Source organism: Bombina bombina, chromosome 4, assembly GCF_027579735.1.
Source record: "Bombina bombina isolate aBomBom1 chromosome 4, aBomBom1.pri, whole genome shotgun sequence".
Lineage (NCBI taxonomy): Eukaryota > Metazoa > Chordata > Amphibia > Anura > Bombinatoridae > Bombina > Bombina bombina.
In genome coordinates this window covers 1,039,055,457-1,039,071,151 of record NC_069502.1, presented here as the reverse complement: position 1 = coordinate 1,039,071,151, position 15,695 = coordinate 1,039,055,457, and the positions used below count along the sequence as shown (strand labels likewise).

At 38.7% G+C, this 15,695-nt stretch overlaps 1 protein-coding gene across 1 annotated transcript in view; it reads left to right on the top strand.

The window, feature by feature from the left end:
* LAMP5 (lysosomal associated membrane protein family member 5) overlaps window positions 1-10,676 on the top strand; it is a 39,790-nt gene extending 29,114 nt beyond the window's left edge. Inside the window, exon 6 of the mRNA XM_053709332.1 lies at window positions 10,427-10,676. Coding sequence (XP_053565307.1) covers window positions 10,427-10,605 — 179 coding nt within the window. The 3' untranslated portion in view covers window positions 10,606-10,676. The remainder of the gene's footprint in view (window positions 1-10,426) is intronic.
* Window positions 10,677-15,695: the final 5,019 nt, after the last annotated feature.

Genomic DNA, 15,695 nt, shown 5'->3' with positions numbered 1-15,695 from the left:
GTAAAATCATATCTATTCGTATTTAATAAAATATTGCACTTGTGCATGTGCTGTAAATATTTCACATTCCAATGTTCTTCACATAGGGGAGTATGTTTTAAGTATAGATAACTAGATATAGATATTTTACCAATATAGAACATATTTTTATATGTGAAGAACATTGGAATGTGAAATTCTAATTTATGTTGGGTTAGCACACTTGGTTAAACTCAATCTAGTTTGCACGGCTTTTTTGGGTGTTAGGTTTTTCCACTTGTTCTAAAGAAATCTAAGGCATAATACGATAACGAGATGTAAATTAAGCGAAAACTTTTTACTTTCAACATGTAATACGCGCCGTATCTGACGCATAAAAAGCAGAAGTCGAGCACAGTTAGTGGTGCCAACATACACAATAAGGAAATTTTAAAAACACCAAATCTGGGGATTAATTAAATCTAAACTCACAAAGAAGTTTTGATGTGACATAGTTCTTATTTATCCTTATTTGAATCTAATTTTGTATACATTCTTCTTTATTATTTTTATTTTTTTACATTCTTACATTTGTCATAATATTCCTCTCAGATTAAAGGGACAGTCTACAATATAATTTTTATTGTTTTTAAAGATAGATTATCCATTTATTATCCATTACCCAGTTTTGCACAACCAACACAGTTATATTAATATACTTTTTACCTCTGTGATTACCTTGTATCTAAGCATCTTCTGACACCATGATCACATGACTTTATATTTATTAACTATTGCCTTGCATTTAGTACTGTGTTGTGCTAAATCTTAAATAACTTCACGCTGCTTTTTAACGCCCGCTGGTATTACGAGTCTTGCAGGTGTACCGCTTACTTTTTTTCTGCGACTCAAGCATACCGCAAATCCACTTACGTCAATTGCGTATCCTATATTTTTAATGGGATTTGCCTAACGCCGGTATTACGAGTCTTGGAAAAAGTTAGCGGTACACCCTCTCCTGTCAAGACTCCTACCGCATTTAAAAGTCAGTAGTTAAGAGTTTTATGGGCTAACGCCGTAACATAAAACTCTTAACTAAAGTGCTAAAAAGTACACTAACACCCATAAACTACCTATTAACCCCTAAACCGAGGCCCCCCCCCCCCCCGCACATCGCAAAAACTAAAATACATTTTTTAACCCCTAATCTGCCGACCGGACATCGCCGCCACTATAATAACTATATAAACCCCTAAACCGCCGCACTCCCTCCTCGCAAACACTAGTTACATTTTATTAACCCCTAATCTGCTGTCCCTAACATCGCTGACACCGACCTACATTTATTAACCCCTAATCTGCCGCCCACAACGTCGCCACCACTATATTAAATGTATTAACCCCTAAATCTAAGTCTAACCCTAAACCTAGGGTTAGGGTTGGAATAGCCAATAGAATGCAAGCTCAATCCTATTGGCTGATTGCATCAGTCAATAGGATTTTTCCTACCTTAATTCCGATTGGCTGATAGAATCCTATCAGCCAATCGGAATTCAAGGGACGCCATCTTTGATGACGTAATTTAAAGGAACCCTCATTCTTCAGTTGGATGTCGTTGGAAGAGGATGCTCCGCGTCGGCTGGCTTGAAGATGGACCCGCTCCGGATGGATGAAGATAGAAGATGCCGCCTGGATGAAGACTTCTGCCCCTCTGGAGGTTCTCTTCTGCCCGAATCGGATGAAGACTTCTGGCCGTCTGGAGGTCCACTTCTGCCCGGTTGGGTGAAGACGTCTCAAGGTAGGGTGATCTTCAAGGGGTAGTGTTAGGTTTTATTAAGGGGGATTGGGTGGGTTTTAGAGTAGGGTTGGGTGTGTGGGTGGTGGGTCTTAATGTTAGGGGGGTATTGTAATTTTGTTTACAGATAAAAGAGCTGATTACTTTGGGGCACTGCCCCGCAAAAGGCCCTTTTAAGGGCTATTTGTAATTTAGTATAGGGTAGGGCTTTTTTTATTTTGGGGGTCTTTTTATTTTATTAGGGGGATTAGAGTAGGTGTAATTAGTTTAAAATTCTTGTAATTATTTTATTATTTTTTGTAATTTAGTGGGGTTTTTTTTGTACTTTATTTTATTTAATTGTAATTAGTTTAATTTAATTTAGGTAATTAATTTATTTATAGTGTAGTGTTAGGTGTAATTGTAACTTAGGTTAGGGTTTATTTTACACGTACATTTGTACTTATTTTAGCTAGGTAGTTATTAAATAGTTAACTATTGTACCTAGTTAAAATAAATACAAACTTGCCTGTAAAATAAAAATAAATCCTAAAATAGCTGCAATGTAATTATTAGTTATATTGTAGCTAGCTTAGGGTTTATTTTATAGGTAAGTATTTAGTTTTAAATAGGACTAATTTAGTTAATTGTAGTTATTTTATTTCGATTTATTTAAATTATATTTAAGTTAGGGGGGGCTAGGTTTAGGGTTAGATTTAGATTTAGGGGTTAATAACTTTATTATAGTGGCGGCGACGTTGGGGGCGGCAGATTAGGGGTTAATAATTGTAGGTAGGTTGCGACGACATTGGGGGCGGCAGATTAGGGGTTAATAAATATAATGTAGGTGGCGGCGATGTTGGGGGCAGCAGATTAGGAGTTCATAAGTATAATGTAGGTGGCGGCTGTGTCCGGAGCGGCAGATTAGGGGTTAATAATATAATGCAGGTGTCGGCGATGTCGGGGGCAGCAGATTAGCGGTTAATAAGTGTAATATTAGGGGTGTTTAGACTCGGGGTTCATGTTAGGATGTTAGGTGTAGACATAAAAAGTATATTCCCCATAGGAATCAATGGGGCTGCATTAGGAGATGAACGCTGCTTTTTTGCAGGTGTTTTTTCAGCCGACTCTGCCCCATTGATTCCTATGGGGAAATCGTGCACGAGCACATTTAGCCAGCTCACCGCTACCGTAAGCAGCGCTGGTATTGAGGTGAGATGTGGAGCTAAATTTTGCTCTCCGTTCACTTTTTTGCAGCTAACGCCGGGTTTAAAAAAACCTGCAATACCAGCGTTGTTTGTAGGTGAGCGGTGAGCATAAACTAAGCATTAACACCGCATCCCTGTTAATGCAAAACTCGTAATCTAGGTGATTGTTATCTATATGGCCAACATGAACTAGCAGTGTCCTGTTGTGAAAAGCAAATACAAAAGCATGTGATTAAGAAGCTGTCTAAAGAGCCTTTGAAACAGGCAGGAATTTAGAGGTTTAAATGTTATAAAGTATATTAATTTAACAATGTTGGTTGTACAAAGCTAGGGAATGGGTGGTAAAGGCGTTATCTATCTTTTTAAACAATAAAATTTTTATGTAGACTGTCTATTTAAGTAAACACTTATCTTCTCACAATCCTGCAGTTCCCTTGTCAAGCCTACATTCAGCAATAATTTATTGTCACATGCACACTTTTTATATTTTCATATTTATATTTATATTATACAAATTTGAATAAATTATTATACAGTTTTGGAGCTGCTCGCAATAGTGTATATATATATATATAAATATCAAGAATGAAAGAATATACAACCAAAGGATAATTAATAGTCTGTAGAGCACATACTGTATACAATTTACAGATAGCATTACAGGTCAGCAGCATATATTCACACAGCTCCAGTGAAGCAGTTCAGTGCTCTGTAAAGTGTGAACAGCTTGTCTGACCTTTCTGTAATGGTCACATGCATTATTGGATCATTTACCATCAGCCCAAGTATTATAGTAAGGATTTAGTGGAAAAGAATCCAGATTTGCTCTAAACATTAAACATTAAAGATGCTGACAAAGGTTTCTGCAAACCTTGATATTGAAGGTTCTCATTTAAATTCTTCTTCCCCCATTTAACAGTCTCCTTGTTTTGAGCAGCATACAGTGGGTTGCCTTACAAATGAATGGTTATTGACTCTGTTGAGTATGTGAGATGCTACAATAAAGATTGGGGGTGCAAAGCACCCTAATCACCACTGAGAAGAAAATATTTTATTAGCCACGCATTTGACAATAAAAACATGCAATAAAACTTGATTCTGTTATTGAAACTTTGTTTTAAAAATAATCACTGCCAAATACATTCATTACATTGGAATAAACAAATACATTAGCAATGTGAAAAAGGTTGATTTTTACATTTTATTTTTTATATACTTTATGAAATATGTATTTTATCTATTTATTATACAGTATTCAACCGGACAATTCTCAATGACCCTGTATGTGGATAAATAAAATATACCTATGTGATTATGCATGAGTATAAATATATACCTATGTGAGTAGCATTCTACTTTCATATATATACACACACACACATACAAATATAAATATACCCCCCCTCCCTCAGGAAAATAGAATATCTAGGTTTTTCTAGTATAAAACATTTTCCAAATCAGAATAGTTTTATTGCCAAGTGCTGAAAGACCTTCCATATTATAGGTACAATATCGCAACAGATACTTATGTAAAAGAGATAAAATGTACATTAAAAAAACACAATTACTAAGACAGAATAACATTTTCTGGGAGTTAGTACACTTATGTGCAAAAAATGCAATATATACAAGAGACTATATTACCGTAGAGTATTGCACTAACAGTAAGGATTGCACTAGCAACGGTAGTGTTCACTGAGGCGAACCATAGAGGTAGACTAATTGTTCATAAGGTATTGCACTAACAGTAAGGATTGCACTGGCAACGGTAGTGTTCACTGAGACAAACCATAGAGGTAGACTAATTGTTCATAAGGTATTGCACTAACAGTAAGGATTGCACTGGCAACGATAGTGTTCACTGAGACAAACCATAGAGGTATAATAATTGTTCATAAGGTATTGCACTAGCAGTAAGGATTGCACTGGCAACGGTAGTGTTCACTGAGACAAACCATAGAGGTAGACTAATTGTTCATAAGGTATTGCACTAACAGTAAGGATTGCACTGGCAACGGTAGTGTTCACTGAGCCGAACCATAGAGGTAGACTAATTGTTCATAAGGTATTGCACTAACAGTAAGGATTGCACTGGCAACGGTAGTGTTCACTGAGACGAACTATAGAGGTAGACTAATTGTTCATAAGGTATTGCACTAACAGTAAGGATTGCACTGGCAACGGTAGTGTTCACTGAGACAAACCATAGAGGTAGACTAATTGTTCATAAGGTATTGCACTAACAGTAAGGATTGCACTGGCAACGGTAGTGTTCACTGAGACGAACTATAGAGGTAGACTAATTGTTCATAAGGTATTGCACTAACAGTAAGGATTGCACTGGCAACGGTAGTGTTCACTGAGCCGAACCATAGAGGTAGACTAATTGTTCATAAGGTATTGCACTAACAGTAAGGATTGCACTGGCAACGGTAGTGTTCACTGAGCCGAACCATAGAGGTAGACTAATTGTTCATAAGGTATTGCACTAACAGTAAGGATTGCACTGGCAACGGTAGTGTTCACTGAGACGAACTATAGAGGTAGACTAATTGTTCATAAGGTATTGCACTAACAGTAAGGATTGCACTGGCAACGGTAGTGTTCACTGAGACGAACTATAGAGGTAGACTAATTGTTCATAAGGTATTGCACTAACAGTAAGGATTGCACTGGCAACGGTAGTGTTCACTGAGACGAACCATAGAGGTAGACTAATTGTTCATAAGGTATTGCACTAACAGTAAGGATTGCACTGGCAACGGTAGTGTTCACTGAGACAAACCATAGAGGTAGACTAATTGTTCATAAGGTATTGCACTAACAGTAAGGATTGCACTAGCAACGGTAGTGTTCACTGAGACGAACCATAGAGGTAGACTAATTGTTCATAAGGTATTGCACTAACAGTAAGGATTGCACTAGCAACGGTAGTGTTCACTGAGACGAACCATAGAGGTAGACTAATTGTTCATAAGGTATTGCACTAACAGTAAGGATTGCACTGGCAACGGTAGTGTTCACTGAGACAAACCATAGAGGTAGACTAATTGTTCATAAGGTATTGCACTAACAGTAAGGATTGCACTAGCAACGGTAGTGTTCACTGAGACGAACCATAGAGGTAGACTAATTGTTCATAAGGTATTGCACTAACAGTAAGGATTGCACTGGCAACGATAGTGTTCACTGAGACAAACCATAGAGGTATAATAATTGTTCATAAGGTATTGCACTAGCAGTAAGGATTGCACTAGCAACGGTAGTGTTCACTGAGACAAACCATAGAGGTAGACTAATTGTTCATAAGGTATTGCACTAGCAGTAAAGATTGCACTAGCAACGGTAGTGTTCACTGAGCCGAACCATAGAGGTAGACTAATTGTTCATAAGGTATTGCACTAACAGTAAGGATTGCACTGGCAACGGTAGTGTTCACTGAGACGAACTATAGAGGTAGACTAATTGTTCATAAGGTATTGCACTAACAGAAAGGATTGCACTGGCAACGGTAGTGTTCACTGAGACGAACTATAGAGGTAGACTAATTGTTCATAAGGTATTGCACTAACAGTAAGGATTGCACTGGCAACGGTAGTGTTCACTGAGACGAACCATAGAGGTAGACTAATTGTTCATAAGGTATTGCACTAACAGTAAGGATTGCAATGGCAACAGTAGTGTTCACTGAGACAAACCATAGAGGTAGACTAATTGTTCATAAGGTATTGCACTAGCAGTAAAGATTGCACTAGCAACGGTAGTGTTCACTGAGCCGAACCATAGAGGTAGACTAATTGTTCATAAGGTATTGCACTAACAGTAAGGATTGCACTGGCAACGGTAGTGTTCACTGAGACGAACTATAGAGGTAGACTAATTGTTCATAAGGTATTGCACTAGCAGTAAGGATTGCACTGGCAACGGTAGTGTTCACTGAGACGAACCATAGAGGTAGACTAATTGTTCATAAGGTATTGCACTAGCAGTAAGGATTGCACTGGCAACGGTAGTGTTCACTGAGACGAACCATAGAGGTAGACTAATTGTTCATAAGGTATTGCACTAGCAGTAAGGATTGCACTGGCAACGGTAGTGTTCACTGAGACAAACCATAGAGGTAGACTAATTGTTCATAAGGTATTGCACTAGCAGTAAGGATTGCACTGGCAACGGTAGTGTTCACTGAGACGAACCATAGAGGTAGACTAATTGTTCATAAGGTATTGCACTAACAGTAAGGATTGCACTGGCAACGGTAGTGTTCACTGAGACAAACCATTGAGGTAGACTAATTGTTCATAAGGTATTGCACTAACAGTAAGGATTGCACTGGCAACGGTAGTGTTCACTGAGACAAACTATAGAGGTATAATAATTGTTCATAAGGTATTGCACTAACAGTAAGGATTGCACTGGCAACGGTAGTGTTCACTGAGACAAACCATAGAGGTAGACTAATTGTTCATAAGGTATTGCACTAACAGTAAGGATTGCACTGGCAACGGTAGTGTTCACTGAGACGAACTATAGAGGTAGACTAATTGTTCATAAGGTATTGCACTAACAGTAAGGATTGCACTGGCAACGGTAGTGTTCACTGAGACAAACCATAGAGGTAGACTAATTGTTCATAAGGTATTGCACTAACAGTAAGGATTGCACTGGCAACGGTAGTGTTCACTGAGACGAACTATAGAGGTAGACTAATTGTTCATAAGGTATTGCACTAACAGTAAGGATTGCACTGGCAACGGTAGTGTTCACTGAGACGAACCATAGAGGTAGACTAATTGTTCATAAGGTATTGCACTAACAGTAAGGATTGCACTGGCAACGGTAGTGTTCACTGAGACGAACTATAGAGGTAGACTAATTGTTCATAAGGTATTGCACTAACAGTAAGGATTGCACTGGCAACGGTAGTGTTCACTGAGCCGAACCATAGAGGTAGACTAATTGTTCATAAGGTATTGCACTAACAGTAAGGATTGCACTGGCAACGGTAGTGTTCACTGAGACGAACTATAGAGGTAGACTAATTGTTCATAAGGTATTGCACTAACAGTAAGGATTGCACTGGCAACGGTAGTGTTCACTGAGACGAACTATAGAGGTAGACTAATTGTTCATAAGGTATTGCACTAACAGTAAGGATTGCACTGGCAACGGTAGTGTTCACTGAGACGAACCATAGAGGTAGACTAATTGTTCATAAGGTATTGCACTAACAGTAAGGATTGCACTGGCAACGGTAGTGTTCACTGAGACAAACCATAGAGGTAGACTAATTGTTCATAAGGTATTGCACTAACAGTAAGGATTGCACTAGCAACGGTAGTGTTCACTGAGACGAACCATAGAGGTAGACTAATTGTTCATAAGGTATTGCACTAACAGTAAGGATTGCACTAGCAACGGTAGTGTTCACTGAGACGAACCATAGAGGTAGACTAATTGTTCATAAGGTATTGCACTAACAGTAAGGATTGCACTGGCAACGGTAGTGTTCACTGAGACAAACCATAGAGGTAGACTAATTGTTCATAAGGTATTGCACTAACAGTAAGGATTGCACTAGCAACGGTAGTGTTCACTGAGACGAACCATAGAGGTAGACTAATTGTTCATAAGGTATTGCACTAACAGTAAGGATTGCACTGGCAACGATAGTGTTCACTGAGACAAACCATAGAGGTATAATAATTGTTCATAAGGTATTGCACTAGCAGTAAGGATTGCACTAGCAACGGTAGTGTTCACTGAGACAAACCATAGAGGTAGACTAATTGTTCATAAGGTATTGCACTAGCAGTAAAGATTGCACTAGCAACGGTAGTGTTCACTGAGCCGAACCATAGAGGTAGACTAATTGTTCATAAGGTATTGCACTAACAGTAAGGATTGCACTGGCAACGGTAGTGTTCACTGAGACGAACTATAGAGGTAGACTAATTGTTCATAAGGTATTGCACTAACAGTAAGGATTGCACTGGCAACGGTAGTGTTCACTGAGACGAACCATAGAGGTAGACTAATTGTTCATAAGGTATTGCACTAACAGTAAGGATTGCACTGGCAACAGTAGTGTTCACTGAGACAAACCATAGAGGTAGACTAATTGTTCATAAGGTATTGCACTAGCAGTAAAGATTGCACTAGCAACGGTAGTGTTCACTGAGCCGAACCATAGAGGTAGACTAATTGTTCATAAGGTATTGCACTAACAGTAAGGATTGCACTGGCAACGGTAGTGTTCACTGAGACGAACTATAGAGGTAGACTAATTGTTCATAAGGTATTGCACTAGCAGTAAGGATTGCACTGGCAACGGTAGTGTTCACTGAGACGAACCATAGAGGTAGACTAATTGTTCATAAGGTATTGCACTAACAGTAAGGATTGCACTAGCAACGGTAGTGTTCACTGAGACGAACTATAGAGGTAGACTAATTGTTCATAAGGTATTGCACTAACAGTAAGGATTGCACTGGCAACAGTAGTGTTCACTGAGACAAACCATAGAGGTATAATAATTGTTCATAAGGTATTGCACTAACAGTAAGGATTGCACTGGCAACGGTAGTGTTCACTGAGACAAACCATAGAGGTAGACTAATTGTTCATAAGGTATTGCACTAGCAGTAAGGATTGCACTGGCAACGGTAGTGTTCACTGAGACGAACCATAGAGGTAGACTAATTGTTCATAAGGTATTGCACTAGCAGTAAGGATTGCACTGGCAACGGTAGTGTTCACTGAGACGAACCATAGAGGTAGACTAATTGTTCATAAGGTATTGCACTAGCAGTAAGGATTGCACTGGCAACGGTAGTGTTCACTGAGACAAACCATAGAGGTAGACTAATTGTTCATAAGGTATTGCACTAGCAGTAAGGATTGCACTGGCAACGGTAGTGTTCACTGAGACGAACCATAGAGGTAGACTAATTGTTCATAAGGTATTGCACTAACAGTAAGGATTGCACTGGCAACGGTAGTGTTCACTGAGACAAACCATTGAGGTAGACTAATTGTTCATAAGGTATTGCACTAACAGTAAGGATTGCACTGGCAACGGTAGTGTTCACTGAGACAAACTATAGAGGTATAATAATTGTTCATAAGGTATTGCACTAACAGTAAGGATTGCACTGGCAACGGTAGTGTTCACTGAGACAAACCATAGAGGTAGACTAATTGTTCATAAGGTATTGCACTAACAGTAAGGATTGCACTGGCAACGGTAGTGTTCACTGAGACGAACCATAGAGGTAGACTAATTGTTCATAAGGTAAATGGCCCATGGTAAAAAAAAAGCTGCTCCTGTGCCTAGATGTTGTTCTAGTACTCATTGCTTTCAGACACCTTCCAGAAGGCAACAATTCAAAGATGTTGTGGCCAGGGTGAGATGAGTCACTGATGATTTTGCATAAAACATAAAGTAACTTCAAGAGATTAAAATATCTTTTTTTTCTGTTTTTAGAATACAAATGTGCAACAGATCAAAGAAAACAGCTAGAAGATGCTTTGCCATTAATTCTTGGTCTGACGTTGGGAGTAATCATTGTGATCATTGTAGTGGTGTACCACATCCATCAAAAGATGACAGTCAACCAAGTGCAGATTCCTCAAGACAGATCCCTTTACAAGCACATGGGATAAACAAAGACTAAATAAAAAAATAAAAAAAAAGCACATTAATCATCAGGTAGATAAAGCAACAGCACTTTTCCCATATGCTCAACGTGTTCTTCCCCTACAGCACACAATGGCTTTTCCCAGCTAGCAGCTGCAGTTTGTGTCTATTGCAATCGCTTTGGGAGCCAGTGATATGCTATAGATAAACTTCCAACTAAAATTGTTATGCCTGTTAATACTGCACATTTTTGTTAACCCTTTGATTGCCACAGAGGGCTGCAACATATTGCATCCCTTTCCATTAGGTGAAGAGTTAAGTGTGGATTTTATTTAATCAATAATTTTTTTTGTTTTTGTTAAATAATAGTACTGTATTCTAGTTCCTTATTAATATGTGTATTTACAAATACAAATCCCTTTGCTATCTCTCTTAATAGAATCTATGCATGTGAAATATTTATAACCTAATCAATAAGCAGGTGGCACTTTGCAAATATTATTAAATACTGAGGCTTTGCATTACATTTTATAAAGACAATTTACAACACCAAATTGTCAGGGATATATTTTCTACCATAGATAGCTATTGTTACAATTAGCTTTTTGATTATCTTCTTAGCACATATATTCTGGAATTAATCAATATTTTGATGTAATCAAAACTTGTTTTACAAAATGCAAAAATGACACCCTTAAAACCTGGGCATGCTGCATGTTATGATAGATAATTAAAATACACAATTTAAAATGAAGATGACATCTATGCATACATTTCCCTTTATAAATTGTATATGAAAGATGGGAATATGGATCATATACTGTAAATAAATTGAAATTAATTTTATGTATAGTGATGTGTTGTTTTTTTATTTCAGCATTTCATTTGGTGTACATTTGTGAGCACCTAGGAATACCATATATTTCAAATATAATTAGTCTGTCCCATTAAAGTACAACTAAGTTAAGAAAAATGTGTACAGATTTTGCTCTAGAAAATAGATTCTGGTCTGTACAGACCGCTTCCCCTGTTCCAGACCCTGAACATTCCATTGCACATACATAATTTAATTTAACTCCAAAATCAATTACCCATAAAGGGCTAGATTATGAGTGCCGCGAGTGTAGCGAACGAGCGATAAGGGGGCATTTTGCGGCTCTTAAAAATAGCACTCGTATTATGAGTTGAAAGTAAACGGGTTTGCTTGAATGCAATTGAATTTAATGCAAATCGGGTTAGTGCAACTTAACTGTGCGCAATGCAAAAAAGTTGAACAAAACATATTTTTTTTTTAAAAAAAGTACAGTTACACTCATAATGGCACTGTCTAATAAAAATTATTAAAACATTGCAATAAATAGTTATATAGTCTCAGGTGTTAGAAAAAAAAGGCATGCAAAGGGCTTTAACATAGAGATACATTCATACACACACATATCTAAATATGTATATATATATATATATATATATATATATATGTGTGTGTGTGCAGTATATATACATGTTTATATGTGTGTACATATGTATTTATATGTGTGTATACAGTATATATATATATATATATATATATATATATATATATACATGTTTATATGTGTGTACATATGTATTTATGTGTGTGTGTGTGTATATATATATATATATATATATATATATATATATATATATATACACATGTTTATGTGTGTGTACATATGTATTTATGTGTTTTACTGTATATGTACTGTATATTACTTTATATAATGAAACATAAGGTAAACAAAGCGGTAAGGTTTACTAACTGAGAGCCGTGGCCCCCCATGGTATCAGATAATCCAGGGAATACTCTATCTTTAATTCTCCTGAGCCTAGGAAAAAAGAAAAGGGAAGATGAAGAGAGGATTGGGGAAGGAGGGGAAGTGGGAGAAGGGGGATAGAAGGAAAAAAAGAGGAGAAAAAAAACACCTTTTTGTTTTGTTGTCAGATGGGATATATTCTTAACATGTTATCCCAACTAACTAGTTCTGCAGTGGAGATAAGTGCAATGAATGACAGATTTTGGCTAAGAACATGAGTTCCCTCCTGGCTTCAGACTTTGTCTCCAGAGCTCCCAACTCAAGCAATGAATGTCAATTTTGTTATTGGCTGCAAAAATGGGGCATTCCACTGATTCCATGTGTATCATAATTGCCAGGACTTGAGCCCACCCAGGGCTTTTAGACTGATGCCATGACCTGGCTATTGCCAACTTAACTGCAGTGAACAGATATATACACAAATTGAGGACTTGGGCTGAGAGCTTCTCGAAGAACATATCAAAGAGACCCTTCTGGGGATGTCCTCCCCAACTTACTCCAAAGCTCCTGCTGCACAGAAGAGTCCTGGTCCAGAGCTTTTGAAATTTGGGGCACTCCCACCACATATGAGCTGTGGATCCAATTCTTCCACAACCCCTCCAGCACAGGGGGGAGTGAATGTGGGGCACTTGAAATAGTCTAAGAGGGGTTAGATGCCATTGAAATAAAAAATTGTGGAATAGCTCCAAGTAAGTGACATTATGGATAGCACTTTTGGTGTGCAGAATGGCTCTGGACCAAGACTCCTCTGGCACCTCAAATCTAAACACTCTCTCTCACTGCTTTATAGAGGGTGTTCTACAAAAGACGGGCATATTTAAAATATCCATGTAGGCCATTGAAAATATCCTGGGGATGCGTGTTCCCGAACTCCATCTCTTCTCCCATTTAGTGCATGATCTAAGGGAAGCATTAAGGAACCCCCAAAATCGCAGGAAGCTTTTAAGCCTGAAGAATTCAAATTGAAAGAGGAGCCTATGGGGGAACTTGTTTTGGAATGCAGCTACTGACAGGGGCGACTCGCTAACCCATAAATCTGCCACAGTCAAGAACCCCTGCTCCTCCCACCATTCTGGATGTGAGTTTGTTAAGTCCCAGAATCTAAGGTTTGCCTGAACTATGTAGTTCCCAGAAATAGTCAGGTGTTTGGGAATCCATATTAAGTATTGTAAAGAAATGCCTGAGGTTATTGAGTTTTGTTCTATAACGGCCCATCTACAGGAGGACGTAAGGTCCCCCCATGCCGAAAGGTGAGCTAGTCTTGCTGCCTCATGATATTTAATAATGTTGGGAAAAGCAGCCCCCCCCGCCAAGACTGGATTGTATAGGTATTTCTCCGCTATTCTCGACCACTTCCCCTTCAAAATGAAAAAATTACAAGCCCTCTGGAATTGAATTAGTATGGGTTTGGGAATAGGTATTGGTAAGCAACGGAATAAATACGTTATTTTGGGGAGTAAATTCATCTTTACTGCAGCTATTCGCCCCCACCAGGATAAGAAAGGTGAGTCCCATTGTTTTAATAGATTCTTAAGTTTTTGTAAGAGGGGGGGCAAAATTGCTATAAATAACCGTGGGAATGTCATGAGAAAGGTAGACACCCAGATGTTGTATCCTTTCTGTAGACCATTGGAAGGGGAACCGGCCTTTCAACCTCTGAACATCTGTTACTGGGATATTTAACGCATATGCAATTGTTTTAGAAAAATTCAGCTTATAATAGCTAACTTTTGCAAATTCTTCTAAAATGTGAAAGAGGGCTGGGAGGGAAGAGAAAGGTTTAGCGGTAACAACAGTCAGGTTGTCCGCAAACAGAATTACGTTATGCAAACTGCCCGAAATGTTGACTCCCTCAACCTCTGGAGAGCTCCTAATTCTTTCTGCAAGTGGCTCTATCGCGAGGACAAAGAGCAGCGGAGATAAGGGACAACCCTGCCGGGTTCCATTAGAAATTTTGAAGCTAGAGAAGCAAAAACCTATCCCACTAACTTTCGCAGAAGGGGAGGAATATAAATCCATAATCCTATTACAGAAACTTTGGGGAAAACCGAATGTCAGCAACACCTCCCTCAAATAAAGCCAATCGACTCAAAAGCTTTCTCAGCGTCGAGAGATAAAGTGACACATGATTGACCAAGCAGATTGGCCTCCAAAAAGATGTTGAGAAGCCTCCTGGTATTATCCGGGCCCTCACGGCCCAACGTGAATCTGACCTGGTCGGGGTCTATTAATTGGGGAATAATTGTGTTCATACGGTTAGCTAGCACCTTGGCGTACACTTTGGTGTCAACATTCAATAAAGAAATGGGCCTGAAATTGGGACAAATATCCGGGGGTTTGCCCGGTTTTGGCAGGGTGACGATAATGGCTTGCAAGAATTCCTCTGGGAAAGAGCCTATGACTCCTGCCTCGCTGAATACTCTCAACAAGATAGGAGAAATCTGATGTATAAAGGACCTATAAAAAAGAGAGGTATACCCTTCTGGCCCAGGAACTTGATGTTTCAGCTTTAGGATTACTGAGGTAATTTCGTCGATTGTGAATGGAGATTCAAACATTTCTATCTGCTCCCGCGATAAACTTGCGAGGCTCAATCCAGACAAAAATTCCAGAATAGAGTCACTGGTTTCAATGAGGGGTATGAGGGAAGGGTTTAGCGTGGTATTATGTTGGCTGATGAGTAATCTAAGGGTCTTATGTAGCTGAGCTAGGGACGCTGCAGATTTTGTACGAGTTTGGCTTTGTATTTTAATAAGCAGACCCCTAAGGAAGGCTTTAAAGGAGCCCCATAAACAAAAATCATCTACTTTGCCTGTGTCATAATGCTGCAGAAAATGAATTTTTTTTATCAGAAATAGTATCTTTAAGGCGTGGGATGGAGAGAAGAGAGTCCTGGAGACGCCACGGGGGCGAGTAGTCTGTGCTAGTGGGAGTTGAATGGTAATGGGAGAGTGGTCAGACCATGTACAATGACTTATTTGGGCTTTTGATATCTGATCTAAGAGCCAAGAGCTACAGAAAAAAAAGTAAATCCTAGAATAAGAATTGTGTACTGGGGAATAAAAGGTAAAATCTTTGTCCACAGAATGTAGGGAGCGCCACACATCAAAAAGGTCTGCCTGAGCCAGGAGGGAAAAAATTGTTTTGAAGTAACAAAAGAGGCTTTGTCTAAACTGCGCCCCTTGGGAATGCGTTTATCCATATTGGGATCCAGGACCATATTAAAGTCACCTGCCACCAGCAGTGATCCTTTTTTAATTTTGTGTAACCTGACGAGAAAT